General features: G+C 29.1%; 1 protein-coding gene across 1 annotated transcript in view; it reads left to right on the top strand.

Annotated features, from left to right (window-relative positions):
* Nucleotides 1–3,849: 3,849 nt before the first annotated feature.
* Nucleotides 3,850–25,031, top strand: part of Stacl (SH3 and cysteine-rich domain-containing protein) — a gene marked incomplete at its 5' end in the record, with an annotated part of 81,911 nt that continues 60,729 nt past the window's right edge. The window contains 3 exons of the mRNA XM_088230238.1: nucleotides 3,850–3,978; nucleotides 5,296–5,373; nucleotides 8,855–8,923. Of these exons, the coding sequence (XP_088086364.1) occupies nucleotides 3,850–3,978; nucleotides 5,296–5,373; nucleotides 8,855–8,923 (276 nt within the window). The remainder of the gene's footprint in view (nucleotides 3,979–5,295; nucleotides 5,374–8,854; nucleotides 8,924–25,031) is intronic.

The raw sequence follows: 25,031 nt of genomic DNA, 5'->3' as shown, positions 1-25,031 counted from the left end.
TCTTATATCTAGTGAACTATGAAGGATTCGAGCATTGTAAAAGTTACTTTTTATTTATTTTTTCCATCACAGTGGTAAATTATGTTCAGAACTCCCTGGCTAGAGAAAAATCAAATTATATTTTTTTGCAACCGAACCGGGAACCGAACCTGAAACCTTCCGAGCGTGAATCAAGAGTCGTAACCATTACACCAAAGAATGTGCCGAACATGAAAGCATTTTGTAATATGATATCAATGCGGTGATGGAACATCCTAGCTCTTTTAAATTAAAAATGTTCCATTCAAACTGCTCTTTTGCTATTCGTTTTTTTGTATCACCGGAATTTAATCACGCTGGGAATTTATTGTGTTCAAAGTTCAAACACACAGATATTCATGAAAAAATGTTTTTCGATTCTTCAACTACCTACAATTTCACCATAGTATTTATATTTTAAGTTGTTTTAAATTATTTTCCAATAAGCGTCTAAATATATTGTGACCTGAAAATTTTCCATTTAAAGGAATGTCGGTGGTATCAGTGGTACATTTTTACGAGTTGAAACACTTTATTGCTACATAAATATTCAAAGTACTGTTGTAGTTGAAGGAATATTATCTTTACATTTGCATCTCGTCATATCTAAAATTTCATAAAATTCTAAAATATACAGCTTACTCCTCGGAATACAACTTTCAACGATTACTACATTTAATTTCAATCTAGTATAAAATTAACAACGTAATAAAATTCAATTATAGTTTTCACTTTGCAAAATTTATTAGGCGTAAATATAATATGTTCTATTATAAATTTAAGGGTCATATAATATAAAAGAAATATCACTTCGCATCATTCACGCTAAAGCAATATTACGAACAATTGAATTATTATTTCTATTTTTACAGTTAAGTAAATATCTAATCTGTACAGAGATTGAAATTCTAAAAATTCTGCAATAATTAAATCCCAGAACTTACGTGAAAACTCGCTCAGCGCGTTTGCCTACCATGCAAATGGTCTCGTTTTCGATTCCCGAAATGGTTAATGTGAAAAAAAAATATTACAACTATTTATTTGCATTTTACAATAAGTAAACATAAGTTACATATACACAAAAAACAATTACATTGACACAAAAAAAATCCCATAAAGGCACGGTCTGTGTGTAGGTATACATTTTATTTTCAACTAAAATCAAGGCTACTGGAATTCTTCCAGTATCGTATTCACGATAGATATCAAAAAGTTAAAAAATGAGTCCTGATATTAGAACACAATTTTTTGACACTAAAAATGAGGAAATTATAATAAAAGTAAGAATTTTCCGTTCATTAAGAAAATTAGCTTTTTAAATCTGTTTTTTTTTATACATAATTTCAACAAAATTTCAACCGAAACATATTCTAATAATCAATCTCTATCATATTTTCCTTATGAAATGCATTAATCATTTTTGGTGATGTGAAAAAAAGTGTTTTTGATCGAGTCTGGATGTACAATAAGGATTTCAAGTTAACTATTCACTCTTTTACTAGATCTATTATTTTTTTAAGAAATAAATATTGGCTCATAAAAACATACTTCAGATATTGCTGAAAATAAATTTCTCGTAGCTCCTCAAGTTCAGCTTCTTGAAATAATTGATTGAAAGAAAAGTTGAATATTTATGAAGTTTAATTTTAATAATAACTTTTTGAACGGTTTCTAAAGGCTTAGTATGATTATCATAGGCTCCATTATAATATACATATTCAATTATTCCGTAAAAAAAAAAGAAGACTGTAAGTACAAGAGCATGATAAACCATTTTGAATTTTTTGGATAAACATAACTAGTTAAACGTTTGAAATCTTAGGTCAAATATTTCGATTTGTTAACATTTTTTTCAATATGATTAGACCATTTAAGTTGACAGTCTGACGTTACTACCAAATATTTTATCGGACCATTCAGATTTAATTTTTCACAGTTATAACATATATTAAGGTTACAGTATTTAAAATGAAACATAATGTTATGATCAGAAGAACTGGCTGAGGATTTAGAATTGTAAAAAGTTATCAAGAAAGTTTTTTCGCAATCGGCAGAAAGGAGATTCTGATTTAGTCAATCTTTGATTACTGTTATAAATTTATTGGCTTTTATGGCAGTTTTTTCCCAGAATTTACCTTGCACAATTATTGCGGTATCAGTGGCATAAGAACACAGCTTACCGGGCACATCAATATTACGAAGATCGTTTTTAATAAAATTAAGAACAATAATGGACCAAGAAGTGTTCCTTGTGGAACTTATGTATCACAGTATTAGTTTTACTTATAAGTGTTCCAATCTTAATGATTTAAAGTCAAATTGCCAAGTAATTTTCATAAAATAACAGACAGTCATTTTGAATACCAATTTTCCAAAATTTATTGAATATGATTATGTGGTTAACGGTGTCAAATGTTATTTTTAAGATATAAAATTATTGTTACGCATTTTTTATGTGATCTAAATAAGAATAAATGTATTTCTAAGAAGAAATATTGAATCTTCTCTGCCAAATTAAATCGAAAGCCAAATTGATCATACGATAAAAGAGCATAAGACTCAACAAATGCTGAATTTGGTTTTTAACACCCTTTTCTAAGATTTTAGCTAGCTGTGAGATTAAAATAATTGGTCGGTAATTGTCAGTTTACTAGAGGAGCCTGTTTTGTGAATTGGTAATATTTGGGATATCATAAATTTGTTAGGAAATATTGCTTTTGCGAAGCATTTAAAATTTATTTTAATAAAATAATTTAATAAAATTTAATTTAAAATTTTTCAGTAAAGGTGGTATTATAAATACTTTAATAGACTTAATTGTTATTATACTTAGTTCATCTGGAGCATTAGCAGTATTACTATTAAATTGGTCTATGTTTTTTAAATTTCAGCTTCTGTGATACGCTCAAATTGTAAGATTTAAAATTGTGTTTTTACACTAAAATATTCCATAGTATCTGGACTGATACTTGAAGCGTAAGACTAATCATCTTACTTTCATGTAACAAAATTGATCAAGATACACTGTGATTGGTGTACCAATGCAGAGCCCTATGCACCATTGACTTAAAGTTATCACCATGTTGAATATTCAAACTTTCTTTTTATTTTGAACTTAATAGTTTATTGCGAGCGAAACTTATGTGTGCGGAGTTAGGATATCACGAATTTTCTTTTAAAGTAAGTAACAAGCCGCGGTTTGGCATGCCTGTGTTGCCAGATATAAAGCAAATCTTCCCACTTAAAAAGTTGGGCATGGCATAAAAAAATATAAAGGTATTTCAATTCTACTTAAGGCCATCCAATACATTCAAATAACGAAGTATTGGTGTGTCTCTACAGACTTCCGAAGGATACAATAGCGTCTGTTTACTGAACACGTAGGCCCAATTTATACGAATCGTTTTAATTGGCACGGTAAAATCCAGTAGATATGTCATGTGTGTTTTTTTAGATCATTTACTAGGTAAACGCTTCTGGGAGTTTATCAAGATTTTAATATAATTTAAAATGCTAAAAGACGTTTATTATGAAAAAAAAATGTACATTAATGTCAACGATGAAGACAGAATTGTGATGTGAGGTATGCAGTGTAAAGTGTTAGTAGGTCATAAGCCAAGACCTATCCTTCATATTTAAATCCACAATTATTCCTTTCTCAAAAATGTTAATTTAATACGATTTAAAATTTCTGTTATTCGAGATAACAATGAACTGTTTAGACTATTTTCGCTAAGCCTAAACTATATTATATTATTGAAGCAGGTACCTAATACCCAAGTAATTGGATATTCTGTAGATAAATTTATCATTATGGAATTGTTTGTTTAGGACAATATTCTTCCGGCCTTGAAAGACGAGCTGGTTCTGGAGAGGCTAGGACCAATGTTAATTACTTCAAATCACGATTTACTGAAAAAAGAGGCATTCGACTTGGAACTTCAAATTAAACAATTACAGGTATTTTTACAGGAAATTGAGTTATGCAAACATGAACATACTTTTATTTTAATGACAATTTTTTTTTTTAATTAATCACATTTTTTAAAAAAAAAAACTACCTTGGAAGCAGAATTCCTCTACTTGGATAACTGTAATACATTAAAAAAAAAACAAATAATATAATTGATTAAAGTATATTTTAACAACTTTTCTATAGTTGGAAGATAAATATGGAAAAATGTACTACCTTATAGTTTATATGTGTTAACATATTTAAACAGAAAAGTAGAATATTTGTAAGAAGTAAATTTGAAAGCTTAGGCATTCACATTTTATGACCTTGCATTGGCTGGTTTAAGTAACAATTTTACAAACTGAATAACAAAAAATGCGATTTTATATTCTCACTTTCCTTCATTCATCCTCCACCACACTTTTAATTATGTCACATTTTTTTTATTTTCCTCTCCCACTACCTCCTTGTGTTGTCTGTATTTATTTTCTTTTTTAAAATCATTTTACTAGATTAACTTTTTTTGTTTAGTTTAAATCATTCATTTACGTGGTTAAATTCATCTCATTTTATAGCAGTTCTTATTATGTATTCTCATTTTTTCCTTCATTTGTATGTTTTGTAACCTGTACATCTGTTCATAAATTTAATTTAATTAAATTCACTACTCTGCCTTCGTTTAAACATCCACATTTCTTAAAATAATCTGAAATAAGGAAATAATCTAATAATCTGAAGTAAGGAGCTGTAATATTTTTTATTGCGGGTGAGATTCATTTGACTATATTTTTTATTTTTTATGCTTCTTCTTGTATTTATTATTTAAATATGAATTTAAATAAATATTATTATTTTGGTTCAAGAAATTTTGATTTATTGAGTAGCTCATGTCAGTATTAATTAAACATTTTTTAAAAAAACGGCACAGCCTTAAAAAACATAATAGTTTAGTTAATGTATAACAAATGTAAATTAAAATGAATAAATATAAAATTCTAAGTTCTTTCTTTATTTATTTCATTTTGAAAAATAAATAAAACAACTTTGTTTTAAACCACTTTTTTAAAACTTATTTTCGTTATTTTATTTTATTATTTTACAAGACAATAACTTTATTTTTACTTTCATACGCACAAACTCAAAGAATAAAATAGATTGAATTCATTAGTAAAGTACACATTGAAAAAGAAGCTTGTGTAACTGAAACCGGGCGGTAGAAATAATATAAAATAAGTGGTTAAAAACAAATGTGTGTAATTTATTTTTCTAACAAATAAATTGAATAAAAAGCATTTTAACATGTATTTATGTATATTTTTCAGGATTCTCTAGATACGATGATACGAATGCAGCAGCGATCATTAGAAAATCACTTGTACAATAAAGTTAATGAATTGCAGGTAAAAAAAATCGTATGTTTATAACTTTATTAATGTTTATTATTTTTAATACTAAAATATGCTTTCACTTTATTCTTAAGTGTTTTGTCATATTAAGAACAAATAATACAAAATAAAATAAAACTACATTTTTAAAAAAATAAATTATTTATTTATTTAAAAAAACAAAAAATACCATATTTACAAATAAATCAAAATTATAGGCTAGTTATAGTTTTCTATATATTTCTTAGTATAATATCAATAAAAGAAGAAAAAAGGCGTACCTTTAAAAAGCTACTCCGCATCATTCCAGACGTAAAAAAAAATACAATAACATTTTATTTTTTTGTTTACTCAGTCTTAAAAATTCTTTCGCCAGCGGATCCATACGGAGTAACCCCAGACCAGCCTTTCCTTCTTTCTTCTTTCAAACAAGAGAAAATAATTACAATATTAAAGTGTAAAAAAATAAATAAACTAGGTAGGCACAGTTAGAATGAATTATAAGTATTATTTGCAATTAAGGTTCTGTCATTTTCTTTATAATTGTTTGGAGTGAGAAAATATACTCGTAAATCGATTTCCGAAAAAACATGTTATAATAATATAGAATTCTGGGAAACGATGCATTCTTATTATTCGTGCTTGAAATACCAACATGAAACAATTGTTGCAGCAGAGTTGTACGTTAAGAGATACGAATTTTAATTGTCCCAAGCAGTTGAGGGCAATCTAAGTTGTTTTTGCATGTTTTGTAAACGAAGACGGTATCATTGATGATTCAGATTTCAAGGTATCGATTTTGTGATGTATTGCAGCTTCTACGTTATTAAAATGTAAATTTTGACGATAGTTTAGGTGATTCAAAATGTTTTTTTTAATTCTTTCAATTCTTGGTATATTGGGGAGACTGGACAGTGGAGCAATATTCAAATATACTGCGTACATGTCCAAAATATAAAGTTTTTAGTGTCTGTGGATTGTTAAAAGGCTAACAGACTCTTATTATAAAGCCCAATGTTTTGTTAGCTTTGCTAACTGTCTTCTCTATAATATGTACTTCATATCTCAATTTTTATCGAATATACACCAAGGTCACGAATACAGTCTACTTCGGTAATTTTGCATTCATTTATAAGACAAAGGGGTGGTATTATTATCCTATTTCTGATGAAGTTTACTTTGTAGCATTTAGAGAAATTTAAATAGGGAAATTATCATTGCAGTATTTAACAACCCTATCTAGGCCTCTTTGGAGGTTGTTAATATATTCAAAATATTCCATTTTGGTGAAAATTTTCATATCATCGGCGTACAGGGAAAAAAGGGCAAATTCAAAGCCATAAAAAATATCATTTATGCAAATAGGTATTAAAAAGAAGAGAAAATGACAACATGAATTTATAAAATAACTACCTGAAAAGGTACTTGGAAGGTAAAATTCAGTTTTAGGTTTTTGTTTTACCTCAGATATTTATTACTATATGTTAATGTGTATTATTACGTTTTGTTTTATTTAATTGCATTATATACTCAACATGCTATATTATTTCAGTTTTATGTGCAAATTATTACTTCATAATTCTAACCGAATGGTGCATAGGACACTGCATTGATACATCGATTGCAGCGTATCTTAATCATTTTTGTTACATCAAGCTACGATAATCAGTGTTACACTTCAGATGCCAGTCCAGGGACTATGAAATATTCGAGTGTAAAATCCACTTTTAAATAAATGTTTTAAATCAATCATGTCGGGAATCGAACCCGAGACCTCTTGCATGGTAGGCAAACGCACTGACCATTACACCACGAGGCCGACGATATTATTACTTATTACTTTATTATTACCATACCTTTAATAAAATATTTTTCTGTCTCAAATGAGTTTGTTGTGACTCCTGGGAGCAGAAAAAAATTATATGATTTAATAATAAGTAAAAAACTTTGATTTAAAAATCACCTCCGCAGTACCTGCCTAATCAGAATAAGTCAGTTATAAAAACGAAGTGAAGAAAAATTTCTTAATTCTTTTCTCTGAGTAGGATTTTCTCAGAAATTTAAATGGAATTTACCTAAATTCGCTTCGCATTCGATACAAAATTTTATAAATATAAAAATCATTTTTTCCCGTTTCTTTTGTTTGAGTTTGGATTATCTGAAAAGGTAAAAAATTAAGTGTGTTTTAAATCTTTTGACAACATGTCTCATACTGTTGATGTACACTTCAACCGCTCTTTTCGTAAAGCTTAAAAGCTTGTAAAGTATAAAAATACTCAGATTCACCAAATCTGGGGGCTGACAACCCTTTTCTAATAATCTATCTTCCTGGATCTCCCTAAAAATTTAATTGGTCATTAGAGATACCCCACAAGTTTGATTTTTGGCCGATGTGACTTCAACTTGAAATGCACTTTATTCGGTTAAAAAACCAATGTTTCTTTAACAAACAAAGGTAAATAATAAACAATACGATGTGAATTGAAGTTTTCTTCTGACGTTTCTTGGTGAAACTACATTTTAATAAAAGTACGACATCGTCAGACTAGTCGGTAACAACGAAACCCGGTCACTGGCAAAAATTATAAACAAAAGTTAAATTGAACCACATACGAATTTTATTATTATACATAAAAAAGATAAAAGGTACTTTTTCTATAGAAGTTAGATTTAAACATTTTATTCAAAATTTTATGAATAACCGTTTTACTAAAATTAATACTGACTGAGTCTCTTGAATGACTGATTCAATTAAAAAGTTTGACTATATTCTTCGAGCTTAAAAAGATAATAAACCATTTATAATTATCATAACCGGATGATTATAGTTATGATTTCTACTTATGTGTAGATATTTCAAAGTTACTTTTTTATCAAATTAAATTGCACCATATTTGAATCAAACAAACATTATGTATTTTTAGCAGTATTTATCACCATCATCCCCCTTTCCGCACATTTAAAAATAAATATTTCATGTCAACCATGTCGGGAATCGAACCCGAGACCTCTTGCATGGTAGGCAAACTACTACAGCCACTACACAACGAATCGGACCTATTTCAACTCGGTTCCCCTATTCAGGACTTTTGCCTTAGAGCGCCCTCTCGCTCCCACTCGCCCAGGATCTTTTTGTATTTAAAGCATTTACTTCGTGGTCAAATATTTCAACAAATGTTTGGAAATATTTGATAAAACCACTTGATCAACTTAATAAATTAGAGAGGTATATCTTGTATCCTTTAAAGACTCGTGTTAAAATATTTTTTCAAATTGTTTTTTGCATCAGGATATTTCGTAGTTCCAGAACTGGTACCTGAGTGATCATGTAACAAAAAAAATCGACATGCTGCTGTTGTTGTACCTACTAATAAAGCGCCTTAAGCACCACTAGGCCCAGATGGGGAAATTTTGATAATTTAATCCACATTATAATAAACACATGACATTCGTGATGTGTACGAATTTTTAATGCAAATTTATATTTTATTTTTAGGAAGACATATCGCTGAAAAAATTTGATCTGAGGGTGGCGCAATTACACCTTTCTGCAGTGAAGTCACAGGTTCGTAAATTGTAATTACTTTTTCTCTGTTTTTTTACCCTTCGTTTAATGTTATGTCAAATAGGTATCCTCATCATCATATAAACATTGGGACTTTGTTTAACATGAAAACATAAAAAAGCTTTGCTTACACGAGGACAATACAATAGACAAGATAATCTCTCCTGTCCTGTCGTAGTTCCGTCAACAGCCGCGACCTTGCAGAACAAGATATTGTGACGATATGGTTGTAGTTCAAACGCGGGACGCTGCTAAAATGAATACACGACGATGAGCGCTGTGGTGGTAGTAAGTCATTATTCTAGAGAGATATTCTGTCTGTTCATCACTAGTACATTGTCTTGGTCTATTTTACTGTCTTCCACTTTACTATTCCCACTGAGGCAATATATTTAAAGCAGAAACAAAACAGTATTGTCCTGTCTTCGTGTAAACTACGCTTCGGTCTCCTCGAATGGCACATGATTTCATAAATGAAAATATTTGAAATTGTGTTATTTGTAAATTTTTTTATATAATGGTTTGAAGTAAAGTATTTTAATCTTAGATTTTAAGTGTATAATTTTTGCGTAATCAATATAATTATTCTTCTAAATAAGACGTTTATCTGGTGTTGTTACTTTACACAAATAAAGTAAAACGTAATTTTTTTTATTGATTTATTTCAGTATCGTCTATGTTTCATCAGCCAATTCGGGGCTTATTGTTTTCTTCGTATTTTGTCGCCGTTAAGCTTAGATATGGCCATGCAAAACAACAAGTCGAAAAGTTTGAAAGTCCTTAAATTTTCTTGCGATATGTGTTGATCCTTTTTACCATATGTGAAGGATTTTTTTTTTTAATTTCAATAATATTATCCATCTCAACAAGACTTTTAATTGTATTTTTTCTTTTCTGACAAAATTTAAAGATGAGTTAAGATAATATTTTTAACTTCCTTAAATTTTATATGTAAATTTTTGATCAGTTATGAATTTGTTATTGTATGGACATTGATATATATTATTTTTTTTACATTGGGAATATATTGGAAATAATGTAAAAAATTATCCTCATTAATTAAATAATTCAATTTTAATCGCTTACTAACCGAACGTTTGGCAAAGATATTTTATATACGTGTAATTTTTATGTGATTTTGTGTTTTCGGTGACAGATTGTTTTTCATTACATTTAAATTGCTATGAACAACAAAAAGTTAATTGTGAAGCCCTCGGTATTTTATTCGTAAACTTAAATTATTCTGACTATTGTATGTGTTTCTATTTAATATGATCTGATATCGTATAATTTACTGATCAGTAAAAAGGAAGATTGATAGGAAAACTTTTACATTTCTTTTCATATCTGATATGAAAAAGTTTGATGAAAATATACTATTTGAACTTATTTCTCGTATGTATGTAAAAAATTATACAGATACGATAAAAAAAATTGTGTCATTTTGATCAACAAATCCAGCAAAAATATTTTTTTGTGTAATTTGGTAATAAAATACATGACGTATAGGAAGAATATTACAAAAAACAACAGCGCCGAGATTCTCCTTAACTCATTTATTAGAAATAATTTTAAGATTTTGTTCTTCATTTTTTAAAATTTGCTTTGGAAATGAAAAAAAAAACGGAACCTTTTTGTACACGGTGAATAACACGCAGGACCGTAAAAAAACTATACCAAAAAAAAAACAATGCTCATAAAATTCCATTCGAGATTACAAAAAATATATGTTTATTTGCCATTTATAGTACCATCAATTAATTTCGAATATAACATGAACACAAAATACATGAAAAACTGTTAAAAAAGATAATTCAATATCAGAAGTTAGTCGTAACCGTTTACGCACATTTTACGACACAATTTTCATCGCATGAAAAGTTAAAGACAAATCGAAATGTATATTATTATTACGCATTGTTTAAAAAACGATCAATTTTTCTTTATGATTTAACTTTTTTTACGTGTTATTTCAAAGCTGTTTTTTTTAGAGCAACATGTCGATTCTTTAGAACAAGTAATGCCCAAATAGGAACTGAAGAAATTAGTGTATAAATTAACCTTATAATTAGAAATCAAACACTGATTTGAGTCTACTGAACACTTACTTTGTTATATTTTCCCCGAAATTCAAATATAAATACCTAAATTCCCCATTACCTATTAAACACTTAGTCTCACCCTTAACCATCGGTTTTTCCCTCAATTATGATTAATGTACATGCTATAGTTCATAAGATTATTTTTATTTTCTACTTAAGTACCTTGAATTATATAACTATATAAGGACATTCAATCCAAATAATCTTCACATTCGTTTGAAAATGCCCTAATAAGGCGAAACAGTTGTCACGAAGTTTTTATTTTTATATGTTTATATTTGTAAAAATAAAGTGTTCAGTAGACTCAAATCAGTGTTTGATTTCTAATTATAAGTTTAAATATGGAGTTCTACAAAATAAACACCAAATCAATCAATCAATATAAATTAACCTATTCTCATAGCAAAAGTAAATAGTAAATATTGGCTTAATTTTGTGTTTTAAAAATAAATGTAAATATACTAAGCACATATGTCTTAATAATTATTTAAAACATCATGTTGTACTGATAATACCTATACGGTTGGCGTTTTTCTGCATCCAATATTTAATGTTTGTTTTTATTCCATTACACCTATTTAGATCGCATTAGAGATTACAGCGACGTTTTTAATTATGTGAGTAGATTCACTAGAATACTATTTTCGAGTGAGTATTATTTTTACATTGTTAATGTTGGGATTGTGAAGTGCGGCCTTTGTCCGTAGAGGTCATATTAGTGCATGAAGCTTTAACAAGAAGCTAGAAAAACTCGAGAGCCCACTACAGACTGGCTTCTAAGAGTGACACAAACAATAATAGGCTCTACAGCTGGGAAGGTCGAGCTGTGTCGCTTTTACGTCACGTTCGGTGTTTTGTACTGAACTTTATAAAAAAGGTGATGTATAAACAAAAGCATTTATTTGTTTATTAATATTTTTTCCATTGTAAATTACATTTAATAATAAAACTTCACTGGAGTTACCCGTGCCGAAGACACTTAACAATATACTTTTTTTTTATTAATATTTTCACATTTGAGAATAAACAAAGAAAACCAACTCAATAAACACAAATAATTAACAAAATGTTCAGACAGTTTTAAACACTACGTATTTATGTTTATAATTAATTTATGTACATCTATATTATTTATATTACAAAACGCACGATGAAAGAACAAAAACATAACATAAGCTATATACTTGTGGAGCAGTTGATTCAATATTGGTTTAGGCGAATGAGACAATCCATTTTACTTCTACCTAGCTCCACTATTTATTTTTTTATAGTCTTTTTGAACATTTTCTGGTTACTGATTGTTTTAATAGATAGTGGAAGTATGTTATAGATTTTAATTGAAAAATACTCAAAATTACTTTGTCCGAAAGTGGTATTAGTTTATATTATATGTATGTTTTGTTTAAGTTGTATTAATGATTTATAATCAGCGATGTTTTCAGTTTAAGTTAATTTTGGTAGACACGAGCTGGAGTTCACCCCCTAAGGAGTTATTAAGATTAAGACAATTATAGATAAAATAATATGTAGTCTAGGTATATACAGAGATTGTGACCTATCATTGGCTGGTTCAAAGTGATTACTTTACACCCTGTGTGTTATCTACCATTCATTTTTGTTTCCTTTCTGACAATTTTTTCTGCTTTTTGATTGGTTTTGTATTTTTTTCGGGATTTTTAGTACCTATATACAAGATATCGTTTGAATCTGGTGTAGTTCAGTTTATAACGTCGGCATAGGGCAATTTTTTAGAACACGACAACCAAAGAAATACTTATTCGTAAAATAAAAACATCGTATCTTAACAGAAAATAAAACTTCATTTAAATTAGGCCTCTCGTAATATTTAACTGTGATAACTTTGTGGTTAATTGTAAATTTTCTTATATATTTTTGAGCTCAAGAGCCTAAGGCAACCTGAAACAGATGCCTCTATGGAAAAACACGTCTCCCTGCATTTAAAATTTGGTATGTTTTTATTCAAAGCGTATTTATACAACACACTTTTTCATAAGTTTTTTTTTATTAACCCTTCAGAAGTCACACCAAAAAAAAAGTTACAAGAATACGCGCGCATGAGCATTTTGCTCACGCGTATTTAACGACTTACCACGGAGTTACAAGTCATTTTGATTGAACTTGTTTAAAACCAAATGCGACTTTATTTTTGGATAATAAATGCTGTCGTTTACCTGAGAAAAAAAACTTAATATAATTTTTTTGATTTTTTTTTGTAACTTAGGAAAAATAATTCTTAAAAAACCAATCAATAAGCATTTTATTGGAGCATTATTAGTGTATTATTTTAAACAAGTAAGACACATTAAGGTTACGTGTTCGGTGCAATGAATTTTTTGTATGAAAAACACTATTTTTTTAAGCGTTTGTACGTCCTATTCTTGGACAAATTTAACAAAATTTAAAGAATAAAAAAATGACAGTTTCATCGTTTATTTTAAACCTAAAGTTTTTGGATCGTATGTCAACTTTTCACATGGGGTTTTAAAAGTTCAATTGATAAAAAATTTAGAAATAATCGTCTCCGAGTAACAACTTGAATATTCGCCTTGTAAATAAGTTAGACATTGATTCCGGTTATATTTTGCATTGAAAATAATATTCTCATTTGCCATCTGAATCTGATTTTTCCAACAGAATGGTTCTTTTTCATCCGGTCAACTAAATCCACCCCTTAGTGGAATTATAGAATGTTATAATCTCAGGGTTAGAGTAAGCTTCAGAATGTTTGTCAATATTTTTACCCTCGTAAAGAAAATACAACATGGGAACTACCTTCTCAATCTCTTTTTTTGTGTTTAAGACACTAAATTTAGTTTATCTTACAACACAGTTTTCAAAAACCAAAACAATGTCATCATCTGAATCTCTAACCAAGGAGAAATTTGGTAATTATCTAGCTCTTCTCTACTTGGACGATGCATGAAGATCTCCGTTTAGAAAGTAATCAGTATTATGGAATAAATACTTTCTAAAAAGTTAATTCTCATGCATAAAAAAAAAAAATTTAGAAACAAATCAGAAAAAAAATACTTACATCGTCGGTCGCGCGATGAGCAAAATACCGTGTGCTCGATCCACCTACGACACCAGCTACACAGCACTAACGTGCAAGAACGGGACAATAATGTACACTAACCCATGTGATAAAGGAGAATACTTAGAAAAGTACCTAAGCGCATTCGCCCAAATATTGTCAAATACTGCAAAAAATGATAATTTATAATTAGCGTGAGCAAAATTCTCATAGCGTGACTCCTGACGGGTTGATTAAGGAAAGCAATTTTACGCTTTTTTATGTTATTTGTAAAATAACAAAAATAAAATTTAAAAAATAACCGCGTGGTTTTAAAATAAATTGAACAATCTTGATTTCCATTTAATTGATTTTTTTTGCTCGCTTCAGAAATAATTATATAAAAAAAGGTTTCCCCTTATTCTTGGTGTTCATTGTAAATAACCTCAAAGGGAGTAAATATCATAACACGTTATTTACTAAAAATGTCTAGTCATTTAGTTCCATCAAAGAGGTTTTCTTTGACATAGTTGGAAAATTGTTTTGCGGCAAAATACAACCAAGTTATTCTGGGATAAATATCACTTCATGGTAAATTTCTGGGATAATTTAATTTTCTCTCCGATTTCACAGACATCCGATAGTCTAGCCTACCTTTACTCGGGGCACGTCTGAACCAATAAAATGATGAAACGATATTATTCTCCGGGGCAATAACAAATCTGCCGAATACAAAACAAATCCCGATTTTTTTTATCGAGGGGGACTTCTTTCGGACAGAGATCTTTTAGTTTTATGGCTCCTAGAATTTATAATAAGGTTCAAAAATATTTTATTAATTCAACTCGACATAACTATTATACAAAAAAATAAAATAACCCAGTGGCTTATTAAGTTAGGAAGGAAAGAAACTAAAAGCTTATTGAGGTTAATGTAGTTACATTGCAAGGTAAATAATATTATCCACAACTTAAACACTATGTAATACAAAGACAAGATGGATAAAATTTATATAAATATATCTATGTGTGTAGGTGAATGTATGAGGGTGTTTATATATGTGTGTGTGTGTATGTGTAGATAAACAAATATGTTAATCTTCCTTAGGGTCTTCTACTAGGTATTACTCGAAACCATGTAAGATAAAAAAATATTTGTTCTACAGATGCTCCTTCCGATTGTGTCAGCAATCAATTAAAAAATAAAAATTAGAACGACGTACCTTTATTCTAACATATTCAACGTCTAACTTCATTATTTTAAAATATTCTAAAATCGAATGAAGGCTATTGTTTAGTCACAGGAGATTTTAACTTATACAATATTAACACATTACAACAGGGATGGAGAATACCGAATAAGCGAGATATACCGAATAATACGAGAATAAGGAAGAAAATATGGAAGTTTAGGCATTTACAGGGCCATATGACCTATCAATATCTGGTTTAAGTGTCCACTTTACACACTGTGTAACTATCCATATTTCTTCAATTCTTCTATTTGTTGATTTTAGTGAAGTTTTAACTCTCAGCTTTAACTTTAAGTTATTTAGAGCTGAAACCTTTATTGTTGTGAAGAGATTCATCTGACTGAATTATTTCACATACTAGGCAACGCCTGTTACACAATATGTAAAGTGGCCACTCAAACTAGCCATTGACAAGTCATAAGACCTGTAAATGCGAATACTTCCATATACCCTTCTTTAAGGTATTTTCCATGCCTGTTGTAATTTTTAAAGATTAATGACTCCCGAGGGGGTGAAATCCAGTCTTTTATCTGCAAACATTAGGAAAAACTCTAATATTGTAAGTTATAGAATATTGGAACGAACTCTTTCGATTTACCAATTTTCAGTTATAATGATCCCCTTGAATTTCAGGAAGCAGGTAGAAATTTGATCAAGTTATTCACAAAACGTAATTTCTATCAATATAACTTAGCTGAACTCGAAAAATATCTTGATCTTATTTTAGTAACTTCGCGACCGAAGTTATAGACTCTAACTTTGCTGCAGTGAAGGAAGATATTTTTCACTCTTCGTTGAAAAGACGATCACAGATATTTTGGATGTTCTTTTTACCAATAATTCTGAACCAAAAATAATATTTCGGAAAAGAAACTATCATACAATCAGCAAACAGTTAACAAATATTGACCGGGCACAACATTTTGCTGGTTTATCTTTTGAAGATACAGTTGATAGTTTTTACGATATTAGTAAAAGTAATAAACGCGCACATTTCCCTTAGTATAAGAACTGAGTAAATAATTATATCCCATTTGTTTCAGTGATGTACTGTTAAAATTAATAACAAAAAAATTAAGCTCGCGCCAAATTTTAAAAAGTTATTATACTTAATTATAATAAATCAGTTTGATTCCATAAACGACAGAAATTATTAAGGGAAGATTGATTCCAAAAGTACATTAGATCGTTGCAAGGTAATGTAAAAAAAAATCCGAAATAACTATGGTCCTATATCATAGCGCAAGTGGTACTTCAAATTACCGTAAATCTGTTATTAGTTCTGAGTTTATACACTATATCTGTTTACTAAAAATATGTATGTAGAACGGTTGATTTTCCAAAAAAAATAAAATAAAATATAAAGATAAGAAATACGAGGAAAATCAGTCATTTTGTCTAAGATTCAATGTCATTTTAGTTTTAAGTCCAGTCCCGAAACAAATCTCGACCCGCCATACTTCAATGATGGTGGTATAATTGACAAAATCCAAGCCATGGAAAGTGAGGTCAGTAAACGTTTGTCAATCTTAGATACTAATGGAGGGTAGTGATGGATTGCCTCCATATTTTATGGTAAAATGCGTAAGTCATTATAATATGTTCTCCAATCAATATGATGTATAATCTTTTTCTCAAACAAGCATACTTCCCCGTCAAATGGAAGAAGGCTCATACTTTACATATTCATAAAACGTTTTAAAATCAAAATTATTAACTATGCAGGTATGTCCATTCTCAATGCGTTTAGTAAGGTACTTGAAAAAAATGTTTATAAAAGCATTTATCCTGTTATATTCAAAGTAATTCCTCCAGATCAATATGGTTTTCTCAAAATCAATTTGACCGCTTCTAACTTAGTCTAACTTAGGAACTTCGTACTTTGTTGTATGAATAAACATGAACCGGTATGTGTGGTCTACACCGACTTTGAAATGGTTTTTGATCGTGTGGACCACATCATCTTTCTGAAAAAGCTTTTTAACCCGTAGATGTGAGGAGACGCAACAGGAGACAGGCTGTCGGAGATTTGAAATCAAACTTTATAGATATTAAATCGGAAGTTCCTCAAGGGTTACATTTAAGACCGTTACTTTACAATGCGTACTTAGATGATATTATTATATTTATGCAGTTATCCATAATGTTTATTTTTTATTACTATGTATTATATATTATTATAGCCTATTGTACGAGTATATACACATATACATGTAGCAATATTATTTTTTTAATATTTGTTGTAAAACAAGTCAAATAATTAATTAAAACACCACAAAACGGCTAGAAATTACTCGCCTGTAATATTTTGATTTACGATATTGACCCTTTTAGATCCTAGCCAAAAATGTTTTACTAAAATAAACCTTTATTCAAAATGAGAATCCTCTAGCAATTTTTTTAAATAAAACAGTTTCTCTACATTTTGAATTTATATTATAATTTCTTACCAATTTACTCAAATCAAGCACACCCCCGCCCCCCCCTAACCCTTTCTCATACACATACACTCCATCACATAAATATTTTTCATTTTATTTTCCTAATTTCAATGGATTTTTTCAATTGCATTTCTCCGGAACATTTTACTGGCTTTATTTTAGACTTCTGATGCTGATGTTAAATATACCCCAATAATAATGCCCTAATATGATGCCCTAATAAAGAAAATAAAAAACAGCATGAAAATTAAGTTTAATTGTTTTGCCGTCACAAATCATAAATCATCATTTTTAATCTTTTTGCTCTCGTTTATAACATAAATAATATTTCCATTCTGGTTAGTAAAGGGACGATTAATTAAATATTTTTTGAATATTCTAGGCAAAGGTAAAAATTTATTTATTGGTCAAAAAATGTCCACAGAATTATTAGAACGACTAAGCAGAAAGGGTAAAAAACGGTTACGTCACTTGAAATAATGAAAACAGAAATATTATAAATCTTTGAAAAATCATAGTTTCGTCAAAATAACACAATGAGTTAATATCGTAGGTTTTTTGGTTTACAATATTATTGTCAGCCTCGTAGTGTAATTTGACGACCATGCAAGAGGTCTCAGGTTTGATTCTCAATATGGTTGAAATGATATATTATTTAAAAGGGCATTAATACACTAGAATAATTCCCATTCCCTAGACTGGTACCTGAAGCGTAAGACTGATCACCTTACTTTCATGAAACAAAGATGATCAAGATACGCTGCGATTGGTGTACCGATGCATCCCCTATGTACCATTAGGTGCGGAAAGGGAATGATGAGGCTTTTAAGCAGAAGATGGTCACTGAAAATTTCCATAAAATTTGTTTCTTTGACATCTAACATGTTTACCGAAATATAAAATTTTGCGTATTAGTTTCAAGTTTTGAAATTCATTATTTTACATGCATTTCTACAGATATTTAAACATCTCTAATCTAAGAAGGGGACGTGGAAATAATAATCACCAATAAATAAGTAATAATCGACTTTTTACCAATGAGAGAATAATTATATATCTTCGATTCATACACATGTGAATTTTTGTAAACAGTCATCTTTAATTTCCTACCCTTTTACTGTGATATGAATAATTTTATTATTTTGTATGTTTGGGTAGCAAATATAAATAGAACAAAATAAAAAAATTCAGGGGTTTACTTAATACAGATTATCGTTTCTATTTTATTCCGATTTTGACATTAGCTATGTAAAATATTGTTTAATCAAATCACGATGTTTTAGCGACTAGTTCTAAATGCAGGTGACATAAACACATAAACAGTAGGGTGGGCCGATATTTTTTTTTCTCCGAATTTTGAAATGAAAGGGGTCTAAAAAGTTGCCTTTTAGATTACTCGGGATGCAAAAAATAAATAAAAAAAACATTTGATACTACATTTGGCCCTCAACCAGAGCTTGAAGTTTTCGAAAAAGTAAATTTTTTGCCCTAAACCGGCTGTCATTTCGTATTCAAGTAAGAAAATCAGTCTTATTAAATTCTATAATCTGCATTAAATCTTATTTTATAAGCATCCAAGGGCGTGAGTTGCACTTTGTTTTGTAATAAATGGGTAGCATTGTTTTAATGTGCCATTGTTTTCGTCAATTTTAGTCAGGCGCTTAACGGTATCAGTTCCGCGGAGTGTGAATTTTTTGCATTTCGGTAGTTTTAAAACGTGTTCGAATTTGTAATGTGATTAAGTTATATCTTTACAAACAAAAAAATAATTTTATCAATATAGATAATTAAAAAATGTTCAGACAGTTATAAACTTCAAACTTCTACTGAGGGCCAAAAATAGTATGGAATTTTTTAAAAATAATTTTTACGTTCAATGCAATCCAAAAAACAACTTTTTAGACCCCTTTCACTTTGATATCTAAAAAAAAAAAACTTCATACATCATCGGCCCACTCTAATGAACAGTCGCCTACTTCAGGAGCCAGTCATGATGCTATGAAATACTGCAGTAAAAATCAACTTATTAACAAAATATTTCATGTCCTGAAAACCTCTGATAATCAAACCCGGGACCTAAGAGACGGTGGACAAGCGCACGAACCTGGTCCCGTGGACCAACTAATCTTTACCCGATTTCCTTTTTCATGATTTTTACCTGAGAGTCGCTATCGAGTCGAAAATACTCGTCTAGGGTACTGATTCTATTTCGCATATTCTTTATTCGACCCAGATATTGGCATATGTTTTGATGTGAACTTTTCATTTAAAAGTAAACTAGACACCGGCACCAGCGAACAGGGAGTTTATATACTCAGGTTTTATATTATGTTATGTATTGTTCTTTAAATACATATTATACGGGAGAGTAAGAATCCCTTTGAACTGAAGTAGAAAAGTTGATCCTTAAAGCGAGCGTGGTGTTGTGTTACAAATTAAACTTCAGGTTACCTCATTTAAACTCTTCTTTCTTCTATCAATGTGTATTGTTATTTGGTACACGAAGCATAAATTTATTTATTCATTCAAAATTACACTACTTTAAATATTAATTAACTTATTAAGGCTTTTTAGGCTATGCCCGTGTCAAGCCATAATAATTAACAATAAAGATGCATAGTAAAATTAATTTGAATAAATTAAAATGACATGTGATGCAATTGAATAACAATCTAGAAAAAAAGGTAAAGGTAATAAATAATAAAATTTCAAAGAATACAATGAAAAAAAGATAAACAAAAATCATTTTAAAAATAATAAATATTGAAATTTAGATTCACACATAATCAAATGTACAAATAATGGTATAATTAAAATCAACAAAACAATAGTAAAATATAGTAGTAATAAAAAAAAAAACAAAATGACAGTATCATTGAAATCAATAGAAAATGAATATATATATATATAAAAACATAATGAAAATGATAATTGAGATATGTATTCTAGAAACTCACTCAATACGTACGAATTATAAGAAATAAGAGTAATAAAGATTAAGCCAAATAATAGTAAATATTTAATTAAATAATACAAAAATAGGTAAATCCACTTATATTTGCTATAAAATACAGAGAACATAATGTATTTTGATAATTCTTTTTTAAAAATGTATTTATTGATCAATAAATAAAGATGCATATTACAAAAAAAAACATATCCCTTACTATATATATATATATATGAGGCCAAGAGCCCCGTATTGAGTTAGGATACGACAAAATAGAAAGTAGTAGCATGTATGTTACTTAAGAATGCTACAAATAAAAATTATTTATATACTTTTTGCAAATTGATAAGCTTTGTCCTGGATATTTTCATAGCTCTTAAAATCTTTAATCTGGTTATTAGAAATAAGTTAGAAAAGCAAATGTTTTATTCACCAAATGCATAATACGAGCATACTAAAAGAAATGGGAAGGTCTTATTTTTTTATTTGTGAAAAAATTTGGAATTTAAATGTTTACCAACAACATAATTTTTTTATGGATCTTTATCAAAATGCTTTATAAATTCATCCTATTTATTGAAATGCTAAAATAATATTATTACATTTAAATAATCGCATTCCTACATAAAGTGCACTGTTGTTAATAAGAAGAACAGTGTTTAACATTTGCGAAAAGAATTCTAGATTTGAAAATTAATTATTTATAGTTTTGAAATTCAACTATAAACACGGACCTTGGTATCTACTTACCAATGAAAACTTACATCATCTTTTTTACGTTTATCCAAACGGTTTTTACACGCTTTCATGGCACAATCGGGCATTTTAGCTTCGAATTAAATGTCATGCTGACATCAAAAGCTGACTGGCGGTTAAAGAACGACTAAATACGCGTTGGGCATGACTAAGCATTTGGGCATGAATTATGTGTCATATTTTAGAGGGTTCCGGATGCGTCTATGTATATTAATAGGTCGATAGTTTTATTTATGATCACCGAACCTGTTTCTATAGTTACGTAATAGCATTAAGGAGTAATTTTTGTTAGTATTCTCAATAATGTTTAATCTTAAGAGGAAACGCGGCTTGACTTTTCTTCATACAAACATCTTCCCGTATTTTTTCTCTGAATTAAAGCATTAAAGCTGTGATTTTATTACAGTCTCAGATATTTACAATTGACGTGTTTCTATTTTTGTAGTTTTTACCCAAAAACCCGTAAAAATGCCCAGTTTTATCAACTGTATGCGCAACAACTTTGGGCGCATGGTGTACAAATATGATAACTATTTTTGAAAAACACAAAAGTTACCGATACAGAAAATTTTATTTTCATATAAAATCGGTTCTGTTTTGAGGTGCAGAAAACGGGAAAACGATTTAGTCTATTTTAGTTAGGCATAAAAGGTCCGACATGCCGTTGTCTTATTCACACAGTATCAGGGAAGTATACTGCCTATTTATCAAAACTCGCCGGATATTCTCATAATTTACGATATCCGAAAAATATTATAATAATGTAGGTATATGTTCATATCTCATTTAAATTAAATACAATTATTGATTTCGAATTTTTGACTGTCTCATTTGATATTCGTACAAGTATATACTTAAATCTGGCAAAAGCAAAGCATTACCGGGTTCAGCTTGTAATATAATAAACTAGAATTGTCTACTACTCATAAAATGTATTGATTGTCACAAGTGTTTTTCTCTCTAGATATTTTAATATTAGTTAGTTCGAGCCTCAAATGTCGTATTTGTTATTTTATTTATTTAAAAGATAAATAATAAAATCAACAATAATTTTTTTTTTCAAAATAGTAATTTTTCAGTTTGAAAACAAAAATAGAATATTTATGTATGTTCCTTAAAAACATGTAAACTTACCTATATTCAAATCTAAGTATTGTGCTAAGTTAATCTGCTAAAAGGTGTATTTTCCACTCTGTTAACACACACTTCTTCCAAGTGTTCTTTTCTTCTCTCTTAAATAATTAGAACTAAAAAAATTACTAGGATTCAATCCCAATTTCAGTAGGAAACTTTTTTTTAAATAAACAGTTTTTGCAAACCAGTTGTAATAATATTTATGTGGTCTGTCCCTTAATTAAATACTTATATGATCTTCTAATATCCAAACCTTGTAATAAATATTGCAAAAGTTTAAAATGTTGAAGATGCCTTGTTACGCGAAAGCGCTCGTTTGTCAAAATTAAATTAAAGTAAAACTAAACCAAGAAACTGTATTGATAGTTTGATTTTTAATCTTATCTAAATCATTAGCAACTAAAATTATAAATAAAGTTATCAATTAAACTCATTGGTTAAGTTTAATTTTTTATTATTTTGACCAACGAGCGCTTTCGCCTAAGTAGGCATCTTTAAGACTGGCGAATTGTTGACAACGTTTACAGCTTTTATACCATTCTTAACGAATTTTGGAGATAAGAAGATCAAATAAGTATTTTAACAGAGGACAGAAAACATAAATATTTATAACTAGTTTGCTTAACACTTTATTTTTGGGAGTTTTTGGACCGAAATTGGGATTAAGCATTTATTATTTAAAAGGTGGGAAAATAACACATGGCGAAATACAACAGAGTGAGAAATACAAATTTTAACAGTAGCACAATACTTTTGTTTTTTGACAGGAATTAAGGGGTTAAGAATAATATAAAAGCCATAAACGTTGTCAACAATTCACCAGTCTTGAAGATGCCTACTTCGGCGAAAGCGCTCGTTAGTCAAAATAATAAAAAAGTCAAACTAAACCAAAAAGTTTTACTGATGAATTTATTTATAATTTTATCAAAATCATTAACTACGGAGTTTTATCAAGAAATATCAACAAAAAACAACTATGTCATTAATAACTAATTTTCCGCTTATGGTGGCGATTTCTAAGTTCGTTACTAATACACTCATATTATGTTTGTTTTAAACCACTGAATTTCCTCATTAACAGTTTTTATTTACTCACAGAAATAATGTACTTTTTATTTATTCTTTTATTTATTTATTTAAACGCCTTGTAGACTTTTACGTGTTCAACATATATTTATATATAAAGAACAGACAATTATTTTACACAAAAGAAGCAAAAAAATTAAATAAAGTAATAAGAAAAAGAAAATACAAATAATACATACACACATATATTCCAGTAGAGAGAACAAAAGTTTATTTTTTCCCATCGGTTATATTAAAAGAATCTTCAAATTAGAAGAATGTAGAAAAACAATAATTAAGAATACAGATATACGTTAATAAAGGGTATACAATATAAAAGAATATTTATTAATTTATCTTTTTTTTTTTTTTGCACCACAACAGACCAGGAGGCCCAATTACAGTGGTGAATTACATCACAGAACACCCAGGCTTGAGAAAAATCACATTTTTTAATTTTTGTGTTCTCATCGGGAATCGAACCCGGAACCTTCCGTGCGTGAGTCAAGGGTCTTGACCACTACACCACGGAGGCCGATTTATTAAATGTATAATGTTTTCCGTGTACGGAAAATTGATTTTTGATTTCTATTTCGTACGTAATATCCCATCTATTCGGGGCATTTAATTATCATCAACGAAGTAGGTACCAGAACTAAAATTCTATGCTTGATACTATCCAACATACTAAGTAATTAGTACGTCGACTTCAGGGTATTGTGGCAGTATTTACAGCATTTGGGCAACATGCATATTGCATAGGTCCCGGATTTCGGATAAGGTTTACGTGAAATTTTTGTTCAAAAATGTATTCTTCACTAAATAATTCATGGTCCCTAGAGGGTATCTTTTTCTTATTTAATACGTACAATACACAATGACTTTTTTTATATCCCGACTTGTAAGATAATACTGTATTAAGTCGGGACTTTTCCATACTAAAATCAATACATTTATAAATATTATAACATATCAATATACAAAATACATAATAAAAGAATTTATTCGTGTCAAGGCATACAAAACCGATAAGTTATTCAATAAAACTTATCGTAGTTATGATCATGTATATAAAATTTAAATTTATTTCAATAATATTTTTAAAACTGTCAATTAATATCAATTAATTTTGAAAGCAAAAATAAAATAAAATAAATTTGTAGCAACAGAGGGAAAACATTTTGGAGAAGGGAATATAAAAGTTTAGGCATTTAAAGGACTTACGGCCTGTCGTTGGCTGGTTTAAGTAACCACTTCACACACTGCGTACCATTTACCATTCTGCCTATGTTTAAACATCCACATTTTCTCAACTCTTCCACCTGTTGACTTTTGGACATCTAATGATTGTTACACAGTATAAAAAGTGGCCAC

The sequence above is a fragment of the Micrasema longulum genome, unplaced genomic scaffold, assembly GCF_059751315.1.
Source record: "Micrasema longulum isolate JH-2025_06_02 unplaced genomic scaffold, ASM5975131v1 h1tg000743l, whole genome shotgun sequence".
In the NCBI taxonomy this organism is placed as follows: Eukaryota; Metazoa; Arthropoda; class Insecta; order Trichoptera; family Brachycentridae; genus Micrasema; species Micrasema longulum.
Note: the sequence above shows the minus strand (reverse complement) of the source record. Positions and strands in the feature narration are given on the sequence as shown.